The 18694-nt window shown below is 36.8% G+C and overlaps 1 protein-coding gene across 3 annotated transcripts in view; it reads right to left on the minus strand.

Moving 5' to 3' along the window:
• FBXO25 (F-box protein 25) overlaps nucleotides 1–18694 on the minus strand; it is a 136835-nt gene that overhangs the window by 86569 nt on the left and 31572 nt on the right. For 2 of the 3 annotated variants that reach the window (XM_006882847.1, XM_006882846.1), the window contains exons 2-4: nucleotides 16559–16662; nucleotides 15075–15124; nucleotides 10722–10814 (exon numbers count right to left, since the gene is read on the minus strand). In XM_006882847.1, the coding sequence (XP_006882909.1) occupies nucleotides 10722–10814; nucleotides 15075–15124; nucleotides 16559–16662 (247 nt within the window). The remainder of the gene's footprint in view (nucleotides 1–10721; nucleotides 10815–15074; nucleotides 15125–16558; nucleotides 16663–18694) is intronic. The other variant, XM_006882848.1, reaches the window with a different exon arrangement.

Below are 18694 nucleotides of genomic sequence, written 5' to 3' on the forward strand. Positions count from 1 at the left end.
CTCACCCCTCTGCTTCAACTCTCCCCCTCTACTTGGTTCCTCATATTTATTGTAGAATAATGATTTTATACAGTTTTGTCCTTATGGGACTGAGTTAATGCAGAATTATGCTCTCCAATCCCTCCCAAGTTAGGTAATAATTTACAAAGTTATTGCTCCTGCATGCTGCATAGTATTCCACTGCGCAAATGTACCATAATTTCTCAGTCCATTTGTTTGTTGTTGGACATTTGGGCTGTTCCCATGTTCTTGCAACGGTGAGTAACGCTGCTATGAACATTGCTGTACAAGTGAGCAACATTATTCCTAATACCAAAGATGAAGAAATTATGAAGGCAAACTACAGGCCAATATCGCTCACTAACATAGTTGTTGTTATGTGCCATCTAGTCGCTTGTGACTCAGAGCGACCCTATGTACAAAAGCCCTAAACTCTGCTCTGTCTCTGATACACCAATCCCGATTACCCCAGTCACTAAATCAATCCACCTCATAGAGAGCCTTCCCCTCCTGTGCTGTCCCTCCACACTATCAAACATGATAATACTCTCCAAGGACCGGTCCCTCTTTACAACATGTCCAAAGTATGTTAGACGGAGCCTCAGAATCCTTGCCTCCAAGGATCCACCCAGTTTAACCCTTTCTAGGATGAATCTGTTTTTCCTAGCAGTCCATGGTACCCTTAATATTCTTCTCCAGCGCCACAGCTCAAAGGCATCAATTCTCCTTCTATCCTCCTTAGTCACTGTCCAACTCTCTGATGCGTAACAAATGATAGCAAAGACCATGGCCCGTATCAGATGCACCTTAGTCTCCAAAGAGACACCATTGTTCTTCAGTACTTTGGAGAGGTCCCTAGCAACATGGAAAATATATTTTTTGAAGATTTAACATTTTAATAAACTTAAGTTGTTACTTTGTGATACTTTCAGAGAGTTTATTAAAAATGCACATTTCCTTTTCAGAAACTTTCAGTCAACTGTTAAGGTTTTCTTGTGAGCAATTTCCCCTCTGTCTTCCAATAATGGATAACTGGGTTTTCAGAAGTCAATTTTTTAAGTTGTGAAAGGATGAGCTTTGCGAGTTACCTTTTTTTAAGCTGGTGACTACTAAAGTTTGTTGCTCTCTCAGCACAATGGCATTATCTGAGCACCCCACAGGTAATATAATAAAGACATGTTGTTGTTACGTGCCATAGTGTACAACAGCCCTAAACCCTACTCTATCCTGTGCCAATCGCACTGCCTCTGACACACCCATCCCGATTACCCCAGTCACTGAATCAATCCACCTCATACAGGGCCTTCCCTTCTTGCGCCGACCCTCCACTCTCAAGCATGATGTCCCTCTCCAAGGATCTGTCACTCCTTGCAACATGCCCAAAGTATGTCAGACGAAGCCCCAGAATCCCTGCCTCCAAGGAGTAGCCTGGTTTAACCATCTGCAGGATGAATCTGCTTGTTTTCTTGGCAGTCCAGGGTACATTCAATACTCTTGTCCAGCACCATACCTCAAAGGCATCAATTCTCCTTCTATCCTCCCTAGTCATTGTCCGACTCTCTGATGCATAACAAGTGATTGCAAAGACCATGGCCTCTATCAGGCGCACCTTAGTCTCCAAAGAGACATCGTTGCTCTTAGGTACTTTAGAGAGGTACCTAACAGCAGACTTTCCCATCGCAATACGTTTTTTGATTTCCTGGCTGCTGGTGCCAAGAGTGCTGAACGTGGAGCCGAGCAAACTGAAGCTGTGAACAATCTCAATCTCTTCGCCATCCATCCTGATGCTACCAATTGGTCCAGTGGTGAGAATCTTTGTCTTCTTGACACTGAGCCTCAGTCCATACTGAAGGCTGCAGTCCTTGGCCCTCTGCAGCAATGCATGAGGTCCTCCTCAGGTTCAGCAAGCAGGGTTGTGTCATCTGCATAACGCAGATTGTTAATAGATCTTCCAACAATCCTGACGCCACACTTCTCCTCAGAGAGCCCAGCCTCTCGGATAATCTGCTCTGCATACAGGTTGAAAAGGTATGGAGATAGGACACATCCCTGACACACACCCTTCCCAATTTTGAACCATGCAGTGTTGCCCTGTCAGAACATGACTACTGCCTCTTGGTCCAAGTATAGGTTTCGCATTAGCACAATTAAATGTTCTGGGATTCCCATTCTTCACAGAGTCAGCCACAATTTATTATGATCCACACAGTCAAATGCCTCTGCATAATCAATGAAACACAGATAGACATTCTTCTGGTATTCCCTGCTTTCAGCTAAGATCCATCTAACATCAGCTACAATATCCCTAATACCACGACCCCTTCTAAACCCAGCCTGGACTTCTGGCAATTCTCTGCTAATGTGCTGTTCCAGTCGTTTTTGGATAATCTTCAGTAGAATCTTGTTTGCATGTGAAATCAATGATATTGTTCTGTAGTTTCCGCACTCTGTTGGGTCACCCTTCTTTGGAATGGGAACAAATATAGACCTCTTCCAGTCAGTTGGCCAAGTGGTGGTTCTCCAGATTTCTTGGCACAACTTGGTGAGCACATCCAGGGCATATGCAGGTCAATTTTCAAATATAACTTAAATGTAAAAAAACAGATATAATTTTACTTCTCTCTAAAAAGATGAATTAGCTTTGAGATAACCGTCTCCATTTCTGTATTTACCAGTTGTCTTAGGTCTGCTAGTACTCTAATGATACAAAGAAATGTAATTTAAACACAATTTAATACTCATTCATGAGGTATTTCTCGAATATTAAGTGAGGTGTCATGATCTATTGTTACAGGAGTTGAGCTGCCAAGCCAAAACCACCAGGTGCACCACAGTCGTGGCTTGGTGGTAAGAAGTTTGAGTTCCGAAGCAAAGCATATTTTTGGTTATGCAACCTTTTTTGACATGAATGAAAAGATTTAAAGCTGGTAAGATTCTGAACACTTAAGAAAATTAACTAAAGCTGTAAAAGCATTTGTGTGTTGAATTCATAAATACTTGGGATGCGTGAAAAGCATGAATTCATAGCATATGATCTCAACCACATAAAAATGTATGCTTGGTTGTGTGTATATAAAGAGATAATGAATATAAACATTAAAGGATGTAAACTATCATCAGGATGATTGTAGGTGGCTTTTGTGTTGTTTTTTCTCTGCTTTTCCATAATGCACAGGTTTTAAAAATTTGAAGAGAAAAAAAGATGTTCTTTTAAAAAATCTGCATGAAGCCACCATTGCTTACAGATTAAAGTTAGCTGCTCACAGGACAAAAAAACTGTATTCGCGTGTGCGCGCGTGTGTGTGTGTGTGTGTCTGTGAGAGAGAGAGAGAGAGAGAAAGAGAGACAGAGAGACAGAGAGCGTGCGCGCACACATGTAACAAACAAATCTGTATGTTAACTATCTATATAATTAGCAAATATACAGTTACTTGTGGGAGAAGGATGTAAAATCTCCTCCCATATGATTAACTGCCTCCAAAAACCTGGCAGGGGATCAGCTATGTGTCAGTTCTGACGCAATGGTACATAACAACAACAACAGTTATTTAGTCATAAAACAAGCCATTAAGAGCAGTTCATGTAGTTGTGGAAGGACTCTGAAAATGGCTCTCAGCTACATGTCGTTTTAAACTAAAAGATCACTAAGCATTTTTCATTTATTGATGAGAATTTTTTTGGTAAGCATTCCTATGGGACAGCCTACTCATACTTATCTACAAAATTAACTTTTGCCAAGCCTTTCCAAACTACCACTTTTAGAAAATCTTCAAAATCAAGTTTTAGACTTACCATCAAGTCTTGTTATATTTTTCAGTGAAACCGGAAGGGAAGTATATTTTTGGAAAATAATTACAAGGTTGTTGTAATGTCAATTCAAATGTATTTGACTGAGTTTAAGGTCAAGCACACATCTACTATCTCATCCAACATTTTACATTATGACAACAGTAAAAAAAAATTGTCGAATTATTTTGTGCAGTAATGGTGTCTCCCTTAAAGTAATCAACATTGAAATGTAAAGGTTGAGAGTAATGGGTATAAAGGTTCAGATTTTACTTTTCCTCAGCTAGATTATGACTTTCAAAGTAGTTGACAGTTGCATGTCTCTTTCCATATATATAATTTGCCACTTACATAATGATGGAATTTTCCAGTTATACAATTGCAGATCATATAGTTTTGCAACTCTGATTTTTAAATAATGATTTTTGGAAACTAACACTGTCGCTGAGGAGTGGGTATACAGCTGTCATGAAACAGTTTTTTCTATATGTCTCCTGTGATAAAATCAATATCTGATCACATTACAGAAATTAACACAACTTCCCATTCTTTCAGGGCATATCTCTTGATAAAAAATAGATATTATGAATGCATTTATCAAAATATTAGTTTATGCATTTGACTAGGTCTTTGAAAAGACTATCAGTTAAACCTTGTTGTTGTTGAGACTGACTCATAGTTAACTCTCTAGAAGATTTTCATAGTTAGTAAATCTCTTGTGAGATGTACTTAATGCTTCAAGTGAACCACCTGTGTGGGTTTAAGCAATTCTAATGGTTCCCCTTCAGCCCATCCAGTCAACAATGACCTCAGGAACACTTACATTACCTCAGTTTTACAATATTTGGTAGACAGAAAGACTTTCCCCCAATTAGACATAATATCTATATTTTAGTCAACTGTTGTTATTGTTGTTATGTGCCGTCGAGTCGTTTGTGACTCATAGCGACCCTATGTACACAGCCCTAAACCCTGCTCTATCCTGTGCCAATCGCATGGCCTCTGACATACCCATCCCGATTACCCCAGTCACCGAATCAATCCATCTCATAGAGGGTCTTCCCCTCCTGCACTGTCCCCCCACCCTACCAAGCATGATGTCCCTCTCCAAGGACCTGTCTTTCCTGGCAACATATCCAAAGTATGTCAGACGAAGCCCCAGAATCCTTGCCTCCAAGGAGTAGCCTGGTTTAACCCTCTCTACGATGAATCTGTTTGTTTTCTTGGCAGTCCATGGTACATTCAATACTCTTCTCCAGCACCACAGCTCAAAGGCGTCAATTCTTCTATCCTCCCTAGTCATTGTCCAACTCTCTGATGCATAACAAGTGACTGCAAAAACCATGGCCTGTATCAGGCGCACCTTAGTCTCCAGAGAGACACCGTTGCTCTTGAGTACTTTAGAGAGGTCCCAAACAGCAGACTTTCCCCATCACAATACATTTTTCTATTTCCTGGCTGCTGGTGCCAAGAGTGTTGACCGTGGAGCCGAGCAAACTGTAGCTGTGAACAATCTCAATCTCTTTGCCATCCATCCTGATGCTACCAATTGGTCCAGTGGTTAGAATCTTTGTCTTCTTGACATTGAACCTCAGTCCATACTGAAGGCTGCAGTCCTTGACCCTGTGCAGCAAGTGCATGAGGTCCTCATCAGTTTCAGCGAGCAGGATTGTGTCATCTGCATAACGCAGATTGTTAATAGATCTTCTACCAATCCTGATGCCACAATTCTCCTCACAGAGCCCGGCCTCTCGGATAATCTGCTCTGCATAAAGTTTGAATAGGTATGGAGATAGGACACATCCCTGGCGTACACCCTTCCCAATTTTGAACCATGCTGTGTTACCTTGCTCTGTTCTAATGACTGCCTCTTGGTCCAAGTATAGGTTTTGCATTAGCACGATTAAATGTTCTGGAATTCCCATTCTTCACAGAGTCAGCCACAGTTTGTTATGATCCACACAGTCAAATGCCTTTGCATAATCAATGAAACACAGATAGACATTCTTTTGGTATTCCGTGCTTTCAGCTACAATCCATCTAAAATCAGCTACAATATCCCTAGTACCACGACCTCTTCTAAACCCAGCCTGGACTTCCGGTAGTTCTTTGCTGATGTGCTCTTCCAGTCATTTTTGGATAATCTTCAGTAGAATCTTGCTTGCATGTGAAATCAATGATACCGTTCAGTAGTTTCCGCACTCAGTTGGGTCACATTTCTTTGGAATAGGAACAAATATAGATATCTTCCTGTCAGTTGGCCAGCTGATCTTTAATAGGGTGGAATCTCAGGATACTGAGAAATAGAAAAGTCATTTGGAAAAGTAAATCCTTGACATTATGGAGGAGAATTCCTATTTTTCTCCTGAGGACCAGCTGGTAAATTCAAACCACAAGGCTCTGGGTTGAACTCCTTATTAAGTCACCAGAATTTCCTCCTTCAATGAGTTTTATTCCCATTGTAGTCCTTCTGCAATTGTCCTTGAAAGAGGAAAATAGGCAAAGCAAGTTAATCATACATAGCATAATGAAATCATGTGGTGACCCCTCTACAAGTCTAATATACCAAAAAAAAACCCACAAAACAAAACAAACCAGTGCTACTAGATGGAAGGATCTGTGTCCATAGGGCCAACAGAAAAAGCATGGTCCTACTGATAACCAATTGATAATCCTTCCTGTTTACAAAGGAGTTGTTGTGTACTGGTGATCTGGAATTGACCCATAATTGACCTTCAGGCGGGTTTTCACAGGGCCTTAATTTCACTGGAAGAGAATGCCCATCCTCCTCCCCTGGAGCAGTTTGGTGGATACCAACTGCGTGCTTTTAGAGCTGCAGCACAGCTTCTTCTTTTTTTTTTAATTGTCACCAAAATTTTACTTGCTTATGACATTTATAATACTGTTCAATAATTCTTACAGTCTGTCGGGTCACCTTTTTAAAAAAAGGAACAAATGTCCAAATAGTAGTCTTCCAAACTTCATGGCATTGGCTAGTGAACACATCCAGGGCTGCATCTGTTCATTAAGACACTTCAATTGGTGCTCCATAAATTCCTGGGACCTTATTTTTTTGCCAATGCCTTCAGTACAGCAAGAACTTCTTCTCTCGTTACCATTGACAAATAGTCATAGAAGCACAGCTTCTTGACACTAGTCTACCACAGCTCCAAAATAGTAGAAAATTTTATTCTTTAAAGCTATTAATTCTGTGGTATTTTGCTAGAAAACAATGACACAGTATCAGAGGAGTCCTTTAACAGTAACCTAAAAATATGGAAGTGGTTTTGAAATTGGCTTTTGAGGCACTTGATAAGAGAGTACTGAGAGAATTATGAACATTAAAAGTAACTCTTATGCTGTCTCAGAAGAAATTAGAAAGTGTCCATAATCACTGAATGCTGCTAGAAAGTCTGACATTATAGACATTATATATCCTCTGGTAAAGCCTTAAAAGGGAATGATGAACAAATTATTAGATGCTAGAGGAAAGATAGCCCTTGTTTAAAGAGGCCAAAGAACCTGATTAGATTATTTTGGAGTGTTTTGTGCAAAACACATCTTCTAAATATTGAACTGAGATATCTATTGGAGGAGATTTCTAAAAGAATCTTCACGGTGAAGTTTAGTTTTTCCTTGATCTATAGCAAAATATGGGAGAAAGGAGGTCAATAGAGAACTCAGCAAAGGGAAACCAGAATTTGAAAATTTGAAAAACTGTTGTAAAATTAATAAGCCATGATCCAAAGACAATCAAGAGGATAGTAAGACAGCTGTTTGCTAAAGTTTGATCAAGTTGCTCCTCAAAGGCTGAAAATTGCTATCACATATTTTGGGCATGTTTTTAGGAGTGTGTTCTTGCAAAAGACATTGTTAAAAGAGCAAAGGCCACATGGGAATGGCCATATCTCACCTTTGCCAACTTCACAAAGGGAAAGTGTCCCCATCAACAGCATCAACAACACAAAACCAAATCCTATGAGGTCACACAGTTCTCCCATCCTCCTGTACCTCTTTCTACTAATCTCAACACTAATGTTTCTGCTTTACTGGATCCAAAACCTGATGTGACAGTTTGCAGACCATACAACCATGTTAGGGAAGTCAAAGGTCTTAATCCAGGTAGCAGCAGAATACAGTCATTAATAATCAGGACAACTTACAACATGTGCTAGCAGGCACCTCAGCCTTGGGCCTTTGGGCTTTAGGCCAGTGTTCCCAATCCTGCCAATATTGATGTCCCATCCTCCCAGTTGCCCAAGAACCTCGGGCAAAAGCTCTTCACTTAGCTCTGGTTCTGTCTGTGGTGGGTAGCAGTCCACAGGTAGCTCCACTTTATGTTATTCTCTGATTCAACCATGGCTGCTGCATGGTTGTAGCTAAAGCAAGAATTTCATTATCTTCCTTTTTCTTCTTTACTGGAGGGGAAAAACTGATTTGGCTCCTGGAGCTGCTTAATTTCATGGCGAGGCTAGCCAATCCCCTTGTGAAGAAGCTAACATGTTAATATGTAACATTCACATATTCTCACCCATCCCTATGGTCAAAATAAAATTCATTGGCTAGGAAAGTCATATTGAAAGATAAAATCTTAGACATAATGCTAGGAAAGGTTAGCAAAAGACAGGTTGACCCTCAACTAGATGAAATGACACAGTGATGCAACAGCAGGCTTGAGCATGTCAGGGAGTATGGTGACGGCACAAGACAGATATTTAAAGGATGGGCAACAAATTTCTTTCCAGAGTATCTAGTGGATGGCCTGAATTTGTACTTTGAGCCTCTAGAACTATGAGGGGGAAAAATTATAGTCTTTAAAGCCATCAGTATTTACTGTAATACATTTTTATGGTAGGTTTAGAAAACTAACATGAGGGGTACAATGGCAGGGGATTCTCTTTAGGGAATTGAAGAGCTCAACTGTGGCAGAAGCAATTGGTAACCAGATGAAAATAATCAATGTGAAAGACCTTATAAATATGTAGTAGACAAGTTCTATGAAAATATAAGACTTTTGGTAAAAGCTGTTCTCTCTGAACATGCTTCCTAAATTATCTAATTCCCTCATATTCCACTCTGGGAGGTCCTCAGAGGAAATGACTGTTTCTCAAAATGTTACAAGTTAATGTTAACTGGTATAGGGATATACAATACCATTTAATTTTGTACAGCTATGTATTTTATGCCCATTGGAAAAAATACCTAACAAAGGAAATTTAGTTCCATAAATACGGTTTAGGGTAAAGTAGGTAGCAGTTTTGTTTTTTAAACATCTATTTGAAGAAAAGCTATTACTATACTGTTATGATAAAAGGAATGAAAACATACAGTAAAAATCACAAAGGTGGATTTAAATGCTAAAATTCTTATATTACTACATGCCTCATTCAAATTAGAGAATATTCTTATCTATCTCCTTAGATCACCAAGTAAAGACCATAGGAAAAATAAGAATTAAGTGGAAAGTTCAACACTAAATCATCAGTATCCAGTTTTTTTCATCTCATTTCTCCAAATAATCTAAACCTTCATGTACTTTAACAGTTAGATTTTTAATGGAATTGGATAGTCAAGGGGGAAAAAAAAACCATGTTATCAAGTATAAAACAGCTTTGAGGAAAACTACTGTAAATAAACCTTTTTTTTTAAATATACATGCCCCCCCCCAGGCTAATTCCAAATTAGAAATGAGAAAATTTCAAGAAGACTGAGTTAAACCTTAGTTTAATCTTCTGCAGGAGTGAACTAAAGGAGTAATTAGCCAGCTACAAATAGCTATAGATAAAAGCTCCAAACAAAATGGACAGATCCAGTATAAAAAAAGTACAAATGGTGACTAGGCTTCACTGAAATATGTAGCACAAAAGGAAATAGTAGACACTAAGTTTTTCTAGATGTCCCAGTAAATTTTGAATGAAAGCAAACTAAACCAATAAAATGATCTTCAGCTTAACATAAGGAACCCTGGTGAAATACTGGTTAAGTGCTTGGCTATTAACGAAACAACTAGTGATCAGAACCTACCAGTCCCTCTCGGGAAGAAACACAGAGCAATACGCTTTTGTAAAGATTACGGCCTTGGAAGTTCTATGAAACTGTTCTTCTACTTAGTCTCATAGGATCACTAAGTCAAATTAATTGAACATCATGTATTTAGATTTGAAGTTGTCTAAGTCTTCATTTTATCAGTCCTTCCTGTAACATTTTTAAAATATTTAAGTCATTAAAATATTATTTTTTTCACTACTTCACAACACCATTAAAAAGCAGCTTCATAAACCATGATTTATCTGGAGCAGTGAATAAACCATATAATACTTTTTAGACAAAGAAAACAATCAATAAATGGAGTACATATTTAAGATTCTTTGTGAATAACCTAATGTATAAATCTCTTCTGAAAATATAAATGCAAAAGTTTTTGTGAAGTCCTATTTTGTTTAATTTTTCTTCTATTAACTAATTCTTCCATTAAACAAGCTTATTTTATTTTATTTTTTTGTGAGAAACATGAAGTAGAAAAGCATTTCAAATTATGAAGTCACAAAGTTCCCATGCAAAAATATTTGCCTCTTCATTAACAAGTATAGTATATGTGAGATATTCCAAATCACAATAAAATCTGGGGCAATCTACACAAGAGACTATTTCGTAGCAAAAGACAAACTAAAAGAAAACATACAGAAGCCCCATTAGGCAGTCACATGTGATCATACAAAAAACAAATGAGGACTTCACTTCTGCTAAAAGTCCTTCAACCTATAATCCACCAAGATTAGAGAAATTATCCTGAAGTCAGCTCTTCATTTTCCCCCCTACATAAAACAAGCATAATTCTACACAATTACCAAAAGCATTTGAAATATTTTACACTTCTAATCTTCAAATGACAATTATTTAAAAAATTAAAGTAGCTTTGGAAATAAAATACCTACTTTAACCACATAATTGAATCTTCGGATATCCTGAATTGCACTTGAGAAGTCTAAGCGATTAAAAGCTTCTCCCAAGGTACAATAACCATGTCTCTGTAAAAACAAACATAAAAAAACTAAAATGAGTAAAAATAACAGGCAGTTGAAGGTGCCATGGTGGCAAAGTTGTTAACTGTTCTCCTAATAATGGAAAGGGTGGCAGTTCAAATTCACCAGCTACTCTGGGGAAGAGTAGCAGCTTACAATTATAACAGTGTAAAGATTACAGCCTTGGAAACTTGATGGTGCATTTCACTTTGTCTTATGACACTGTTGCAAGCCAGAATTGAGTCCAAGGCAACTGGGCTTTTAATTGAGTAAATTAATTTGTGTTAGATTTAATTTTTTTTAAATTTAGGAAATGTATTTTATTCTGAAAATTTATTTTAGGTTCAGATGAAAACAATATGAAAATAATAATAATAATAATAATAATAATAATAACAATGTGAAGTCTAAGTAATTTATATATAATCATGATATTTTTAATTAACCTTTTTTTATACTTATGCCTATGTAATGACACTGGAGATATATTTATTAAATATCTAATTCTTTTGTTGGAGAGAAGCTGAAAGTCAAATAAAAAATTAAGTTTAAGATCAGGCAAAATGTGGATGTATTTTAGGCTATAGAACTAAATATACAAATCACTTCTCTAGCTTTTCTGAAGATTCATTGGGTATAAATACGTATGCTGAAACTTATTAACTTACATTCAATAATTTGTTACTTCAGTGTTAGAAATATGATCACAAAGGATTAAGGAGTTGAAAGGAACATGTGTACTAAGAAATAATATATCTTACACACTGAAAAAAAATGTTCACATGGAGAAAATTAAGAGAATGGAACTTTTGGTTTGTTTTAACTTCTATGCTGCAGAGTACAAACCTCATAAAATGAATAAGTTGATTTAGATACACAATCCAAAAGTCAAAAAGTACAAGAAAAGTTCAGTGCTTTCCTCATCAGTACCTAAACCACTAATACTATTCCATTTTATACGTTTTTAAACATTCATAGTGTATACTAGTTTATACAGACATGCATTATGTTTGAGTCTTTTTAAATTTTATACTCTGGATTTGAAACACAGATTTCATTTTGGAGTTGTAGGAATAAACTAGAAAATAATAATAGAAAACTTAAGGCAGCAGAGTACCTCTCAGCAGAAAAAATAAAAGAGTCTAGTAAAAGTAGTCAGAGAAATAACATTCCAATGTCAAATGCGATATAAAGCCTAATTCCGTTTGGAGTCTAAATCCCCAAAACAGCCCTAATTTGCTGAGAAATTGAATATACTCAAGATATACTAGGGTATTTAATTAGAATTAAGTGAAAATACTCAAGATATGCTTTTCTTAAAGTTCATTGTGTGCAAAAGTTTTTCATGGAGACTGATGGAGGAAGATACATATACAGAGGGATACATATACAGTCTGATACAAATCATAGCTGATACTCCTACTTTAGTTTCTTTCTCTTTCAATCTGCAAAATACTAACTAATGTTAAACAAACACATTTTTGAGACACCTGGGCATCTCACAGAACTAGATCTCGGAGAATTAAACTGATTAACAGAATGGACTCAAATAGCATGCTTGGAAAAGTGGAGGGTCAATGAAAGAGAGGAAGTCCCCCTGTGAAGTGGAATGACACAATGTCTGCAGCAATGGGCTCCTGTGAAATAGCCTCTTTTAGCAACATGTCCGAAGTCTGAGAGATGAAGCTGCACTATCCTTGGCTCCAAAGAGCACTCTGCACCTTTTCCAAGAGATACCTGTCTTTTTTCAGCAGTTCATGGAATATGTATCATTCTTCTCCAACACAACAACTCAAAGGCATAAATCTTTTTTAAAAAATTATTTTTATTGGTTTGCTTACAAAGTTTGTATATATTGTGTTTCACACTACAAAAGCATCCATTTTTAGTCTGTCATTCTTATTCACTATCCAGCCCTTAGATGCACAGCAAATAACTAAAAAGACCATGGCTTGAGTCAGACACACCTTAGTCTTTAAAATGACATCACTGGTCTTCAGTATTCTGCAACAGTCCCTGAGAGCACACTTGCCCATAGCAACACATCTTGTGATCTTCTGAACCCTGGTATCAGGGTGCTGACTGTGGATTCAAGCAAGATGAAATAACTGACAGTTTCAAAACTTTCTCCATCTACCACCATGCCGCCTATTACCTGGAAAGGACCGTTTTTCCCTTTGATGTTGAGATGTAATCTATACTGAAGGCTGTAGTCTTTGATCTCTGTAGCAAATGTTTTATATCCTAACTTTCAGTACATTTACACAGAACTACCAGAAATACAGGCTGAGTTTAGAATTGGTCATACACCACTACAAACATTATTGCCAATGTCAGATGGATCTTGGTAGAAAGCAGAGAGTACAAGAAAAATGTCTATCTGTGTTTCATTGACTATGCAAAGGCATTTGACTGTGTGGATCACAATATATTGTGGCTAACGTTGAGGAAAATGGGAATCTCAGAATACCTGAATGTGTGTATACGAAAACCTATACTTGGACCAAGAAGCAGTCCTCAGAACAGAGCAAGGAAACCCTGCATGGTTCAAAATCAGGAAAGGAGTGTATCAGGGATGCATCCTGTCCCAGTACCTTGTCAATCTGTATGTAGATCATTTGGGAAGTAGGGCTTTATGAGGAGGAGTGCAGCATCAAGATTGAAGAAAGACTCATTAACAACGTATACTATACAGATGACACAATCTTGTTTTCTGAAACTGAAGATGACCTGAAACACTTGCTACAAAGGCCAAGGACTGTAGTCTTCAATATGGATTGAAGCTCAAAATCAAGAAGACAAAGATTTTCACCACTGGGCTAATTGGTAGCACCATAACAGATGGAGAAGAGATTGAGGTTGTTAGCAATTACAGCTTGCTTGGGTCCACAAGCAACACTATTAAAACCAATAGTCAGGAAATCAGAAGACAAATTAGATTGGGAAAATCTGCTGTCAAAGAACTCTCCAGAGTGCTGAAGAGAAACTATGTCAGTCTAGAGACAAAAGTACACCTAATCCAGGCCATGGTCGCCTCAATTACTTGTTATGCTTCTGAGAGCTGAGCAATGACTACGGATGACAGAAGAATAGATGCCTCCAAGTTGTGGTACTGGAGAAGAGTCTTGAACATACCACGGATTGCCAAGAAAAGAAATAGGTCTGTCTTAAGACAGGGTGAAACCACGTCTCTCCATGGAGGCTAGGATTTTGAAGCTCCACTTCACTTACTTTGGGCAAACGGCCAGGAGAGATCAGTCCTTGGAGATGGACATCATGTTCGGAAGGGTGGCCTGACAGTGTAGAAGAGGGAGACCCCGGGCAAGATGGATACAGTAACTGGGGCGATGGCGGTTGGTGTGTTAGAATTAGTGAGAATGGCTCAGGATAGAGAAGGGTTCAGAGCTGCTATACATAGAGTCACTATATATCACAGGTGACTGAATGGCACATAAAAACAGTAACATACAGGTGTGTATGTTATAACATAAAAAAAAAACATAATAAGTATGGAAGCAGGAGTGGTACCCACTTCCTAAAAAATGCCTCTGGAAACTCTATGAACTTTGGTAAATGTTGATAGTTGTAGAGGGGCTTCAGGCCTTTTGTTCATAGGGTCGTTATGAGTCATGCTCTACTTGAAGGCAATCAAACAACAACTTTCAGCAAGCAATATTGTGTGATATGCATAACACAGTTGTTAATGAGTCTTCCTCTGATCCTAATGCCACATTCCTCATCATAGAGGAATACAAACTGCATGCTCAGGATGGAGACTAAGTACAGAGACAGAAAACGTCCCTGATGTTGCACACCTGTCCTGATTTTAAACCACGCCATGTTGCCTTGCTCTGTTTGGACAACTTCCTTTTTTCTTTTAAGATGGTTTCAGTCTGTAACTTTAAAAAAATCTTTTTTGGTTTTTAGAAGTGTTTTTACAGGGTGTCTCTCAATAAACTTGACAACTGGCTTTTGATAGCCTTGAAAAATTAATTTGGTGTCTGTATTGGGATTGTGCTAAACATGTAGATTGCTTTTGGTAGGATGGACAACAGCTTCTTGATCTAGGTATATAGATCCAGCTCCTCTATAACCATATTCTCCATAGGCACATGCAAATACATATACATTTGTGAACATCACTGCTTTAATATATTAGAACGTGAACATTTGATATACATGTACATTTGATATTTCAAAGAAATTAGTCTGAAAATATATATATTTCATGAGAAGCAAAACAATATATACTTCCAGAATACTTACTTCTTTTGTGCTTTCTTTATGGACATAGATCCATTTTTCACGATAAAAGCCTAGAATAAAAATTAACTTTGTTTTAAAAGTTTGATGACTCATTTAAAAATGAAAATTTAAGGAAATTCACTAATTGCTTATACTAACTTATAGGCAAGTGTTACTTTTACTTAGTTAAATATAAACAGAGCTGCTTTGTTTACTAATTCTAGAATAAAGAGAACTGAAAGATATTAATATGAAAAACTATTTAAAACAGCATCAATCCTTGACCAGTAAGAAAAGAATGAGTGTTAACCTGTATAATAATATCAGAACAGAAATATTATTAAAATATAATTATTAAAAAGTTCTTGGGAAAAGAATTATAATCTTCCTTTATTCATTCAAATGCTAGCCTATATATGTAAGTTTTTCATTTAACTGAAATCTCCAATACAAGAAATGTATTATATAATGATATAGTTTATATGTAACTCTAAGACTACATTTCTTTCAATAAACCTGATAATCAACTCCAGCTGATAGTGAAACAAGAGAACAGAACTTCTCAATATGGCTTCCAAGGCTGAAATCACTACAGAGGCAGATTGCCACATCTTTCCCAGGCAGAGAGGTTAATGGGTTCAGACAACTTTTCAGATAGTGCTTAACTAAACTCCACCAGCCATATATGAATCCCAACATAATATTTTCCTAATGGTTCATGACTGTATTAGAGTCATAATGCAGGGCAAATACCTTTTACACAGGCTACAAAAACAACTTGCAATTAGGCTTCTTGCTCCTTAAAAAAACACAAAAATATTTCTGTGCAGTTTTAACTGACTCACAGCTGACCCTCTGTTGGGCTTCTGTGGTTGTATGGTGCATGGAAGGAGACTGCTCATCTATCTTCCTGCCTCCAGTAGTTCTTAAAACCCAGAGCTGATCTTAAATGAATCCTGGATTAAAATTTAATGCTAAGACATTTCATAAAATGGTCTCATTGCTTAGGAGTGAAACGCAAAGGCTTTCATTAATCAAATTCATGACTGCTATGAATTCATTTATATATACTTTTTGTTTTGTGATTTTTGCTATTTTTATATATTTACCAGGCAAATTAAGTGATTTTACTAAAACAGCTGATTTCTTTAGTGTCTGATGATTATATCAGTGGTCAGTACTCAATATCAAAACTCAAACTCATTGCCATTGAGTTGGAACCAACTCATAGCTGACTTTCTGGCTAGTTTTCAGATTATAAACTGAACAGGAGGATATTCCCCTTTTTTCTCCCTTGGACCAGCTGGGTGGATTGGAACTGCCTGCCTCTGGGTTGGAAAAATAGCTACACACTAGGCCACCAGAGCTCCCTAGTATTCAATAAAATGTCATCTTATTTATATGCTTGATCTTTTATTTCATAAAATCACATTTAAAAATAGTTCATTATGTCAACACATTCAACATATTAAAATATAAAAAATTAGTAATGAAAATTATCTTACATTGAGTATTTGTATCATTACTAAAATGGTCCTTTTTCATCTTTTTAGATGTATATTCACACTCTTCATTATTGAATATTTCTTCATCTTCACTATTTAGGATACTGAAATAAAGATACATTTTATTAAAATACTGTTTAAGGTAATATATATTTTTCTTCCTTTGTAAGAAAATATTTTGATGAATCCTTGGTTTACAATTCAGGAGACTGAAATAAAAATGATGTTAAATTCTAACAGCATGTAGTTAATTTTTCAAAGCCACAGTTGATGGCCTTGAAATTATAGAATATATCTTTTTCATTTTAAGAAACAGAAATTTGTCTTATTTTCTTTGAGAATACTCAATCTAACAAATATTTAATCTGTGTTAAAATATCTGGGGAATTTCTATATACTGAATCAAAGTAGTGTTAGACAATAAATAGTAAAACACGTAAAGTATAAACCATAAAACTCTATGGGGGAAAAAGTGTATCAATGCTGTCAATGAATCTACCTCATTTCTGACCTAAAGGTGAAGAAGCACCCAACATTTCTGCTTACTTACTATCTTTTCAAAGACTTAATAGGATTTAAATTATTATTGTTACTATTTGCCATCATGTAGGAACCTCATGGCTGACCCTCTATTGGGTTTCAGAGGCAGTTTAATCACATGAGAAGAGACTGCCCATCCTTTATCCAAGGAGCAGTTAGTGATTTTGAACTGGAAACCGCTGAGACTGCAGCACACACAGCTTAGGTTACCAGAGCTCTCTATTTATTAAGAATCAATCAAAGGTGTTATTGTTAAGGCACATTAACTAAAGCCAAGAAAAAGTCAAAGGGGTTTTTTTATTGTTTAAATGCATTTATTTAGAGGATTTCCAGTATTTATTCTTATTTTACTCAGTGAAATAGGAAATAAGTCAGTAATTAAATAATGTGAATATATTATTCTTAACCACTTTCCCCCTTATATTAAAAAGCACTATGTAAAAGAGCAATAACATACCCATAAAAATAAATAAATTTTTTCAGCATATTGGTAACTAAACTTTGAAAGCAAAGAAGCGGCTCTGTGTAGATAAGCTGAATAGTCTAAAATATGTGGAAATGATGTTCAAAAACAAGGAAGTAAAATTGCTTTATTTCTCCATCATCATTCTTTGACAAGAAAATTGTTTACAAGTCCTTTTCCACTCACCACTATTCACTTTTAATAAAAACAGCTGAGTTTGCCAAATGAATCTATTTATCACTGTCACAATAGACTTAAACAGCACCAGCAACAGTTGTAAATCATTGAGACAAGCAAAAATGCAGATAGAAAAGCACATAAACAAATGTAACATTCATGGAAGGCTTTAAATAACAGCAATTTATGGAAATGTGTTGATCCTGGTTGACTATTATATTTTATCTGATAATATTTTGTTATTGATCCAAATGCCAAATGCTGAAACTCTAACACTGAAAATATTTTCTAACTAAATTTATAATATGACACCAAAAAAAAAGCAGAAATATACTGTGATTTGAAATCTCTTTTACATTGCTGTAGAGCTGGAACCAATTCATAGAGGACACTACCTTGGGTTTTCAGAGGCTGTAACTTGCACAAGAGGAGACTGACCATATTTCTCAAACGGAGAAGTTGGGGGATTCAAACTGAGGGAGAAGCAACCACCTTACAGTTAAAAGCCTAACTCCCCAACCTGTTTTCCAGGGTGAGGAGTTAGGCTATGTTTTCTAGTGTCACAGAAATGAAAACATAAAGGAATGATATTAAAAAGGAGGAAAAGGTAGAGGACATTATGGTGAGTTAAATGTCTCAGTGACAAAAGGACAAATACTGCATAATTAAACTGTTACAAAGGAAGTGTGACATTGAGGGTTGGGAGGAGAGTAGGACAAGAGTGGAGAGATAATGCACATTGCATTGGAACAGATGAAGGAAAGAACTGCTTAAAAGGAATACATGATTAAGCATTATAAGAATAATAGCCCAGAATAAGAAAGAGGTACATTGCAAAGAGAACTGGGGGAAGGGGTAGGGTGGGGTGGGAGGTAATTGCATAATAATGATTTTTTTAAGTGAACTGGGGGAGGGGTAAGGGAGGGAGGGGAGTAAAATGTACAACAATGAATGAA

This window comes from Elephantulus edwardii, unplaced genomic scaffold (assembly GCF_000299155.1).
Source record: "Elephantulus edwardii isolate Elephantulus edwardi_28Jun2011 unplaced genomic scaffold, EleEdw1.0 scaffold00025, whole genome shotgun sequence".
Taxonomy (NCBI): domain Eukaryota; kingdom Metazoa; phylum Chordata; class Mammalia; order Macroscelidea; family Macroscelididae; genus Elephantulus; species Elephantulus edwardii.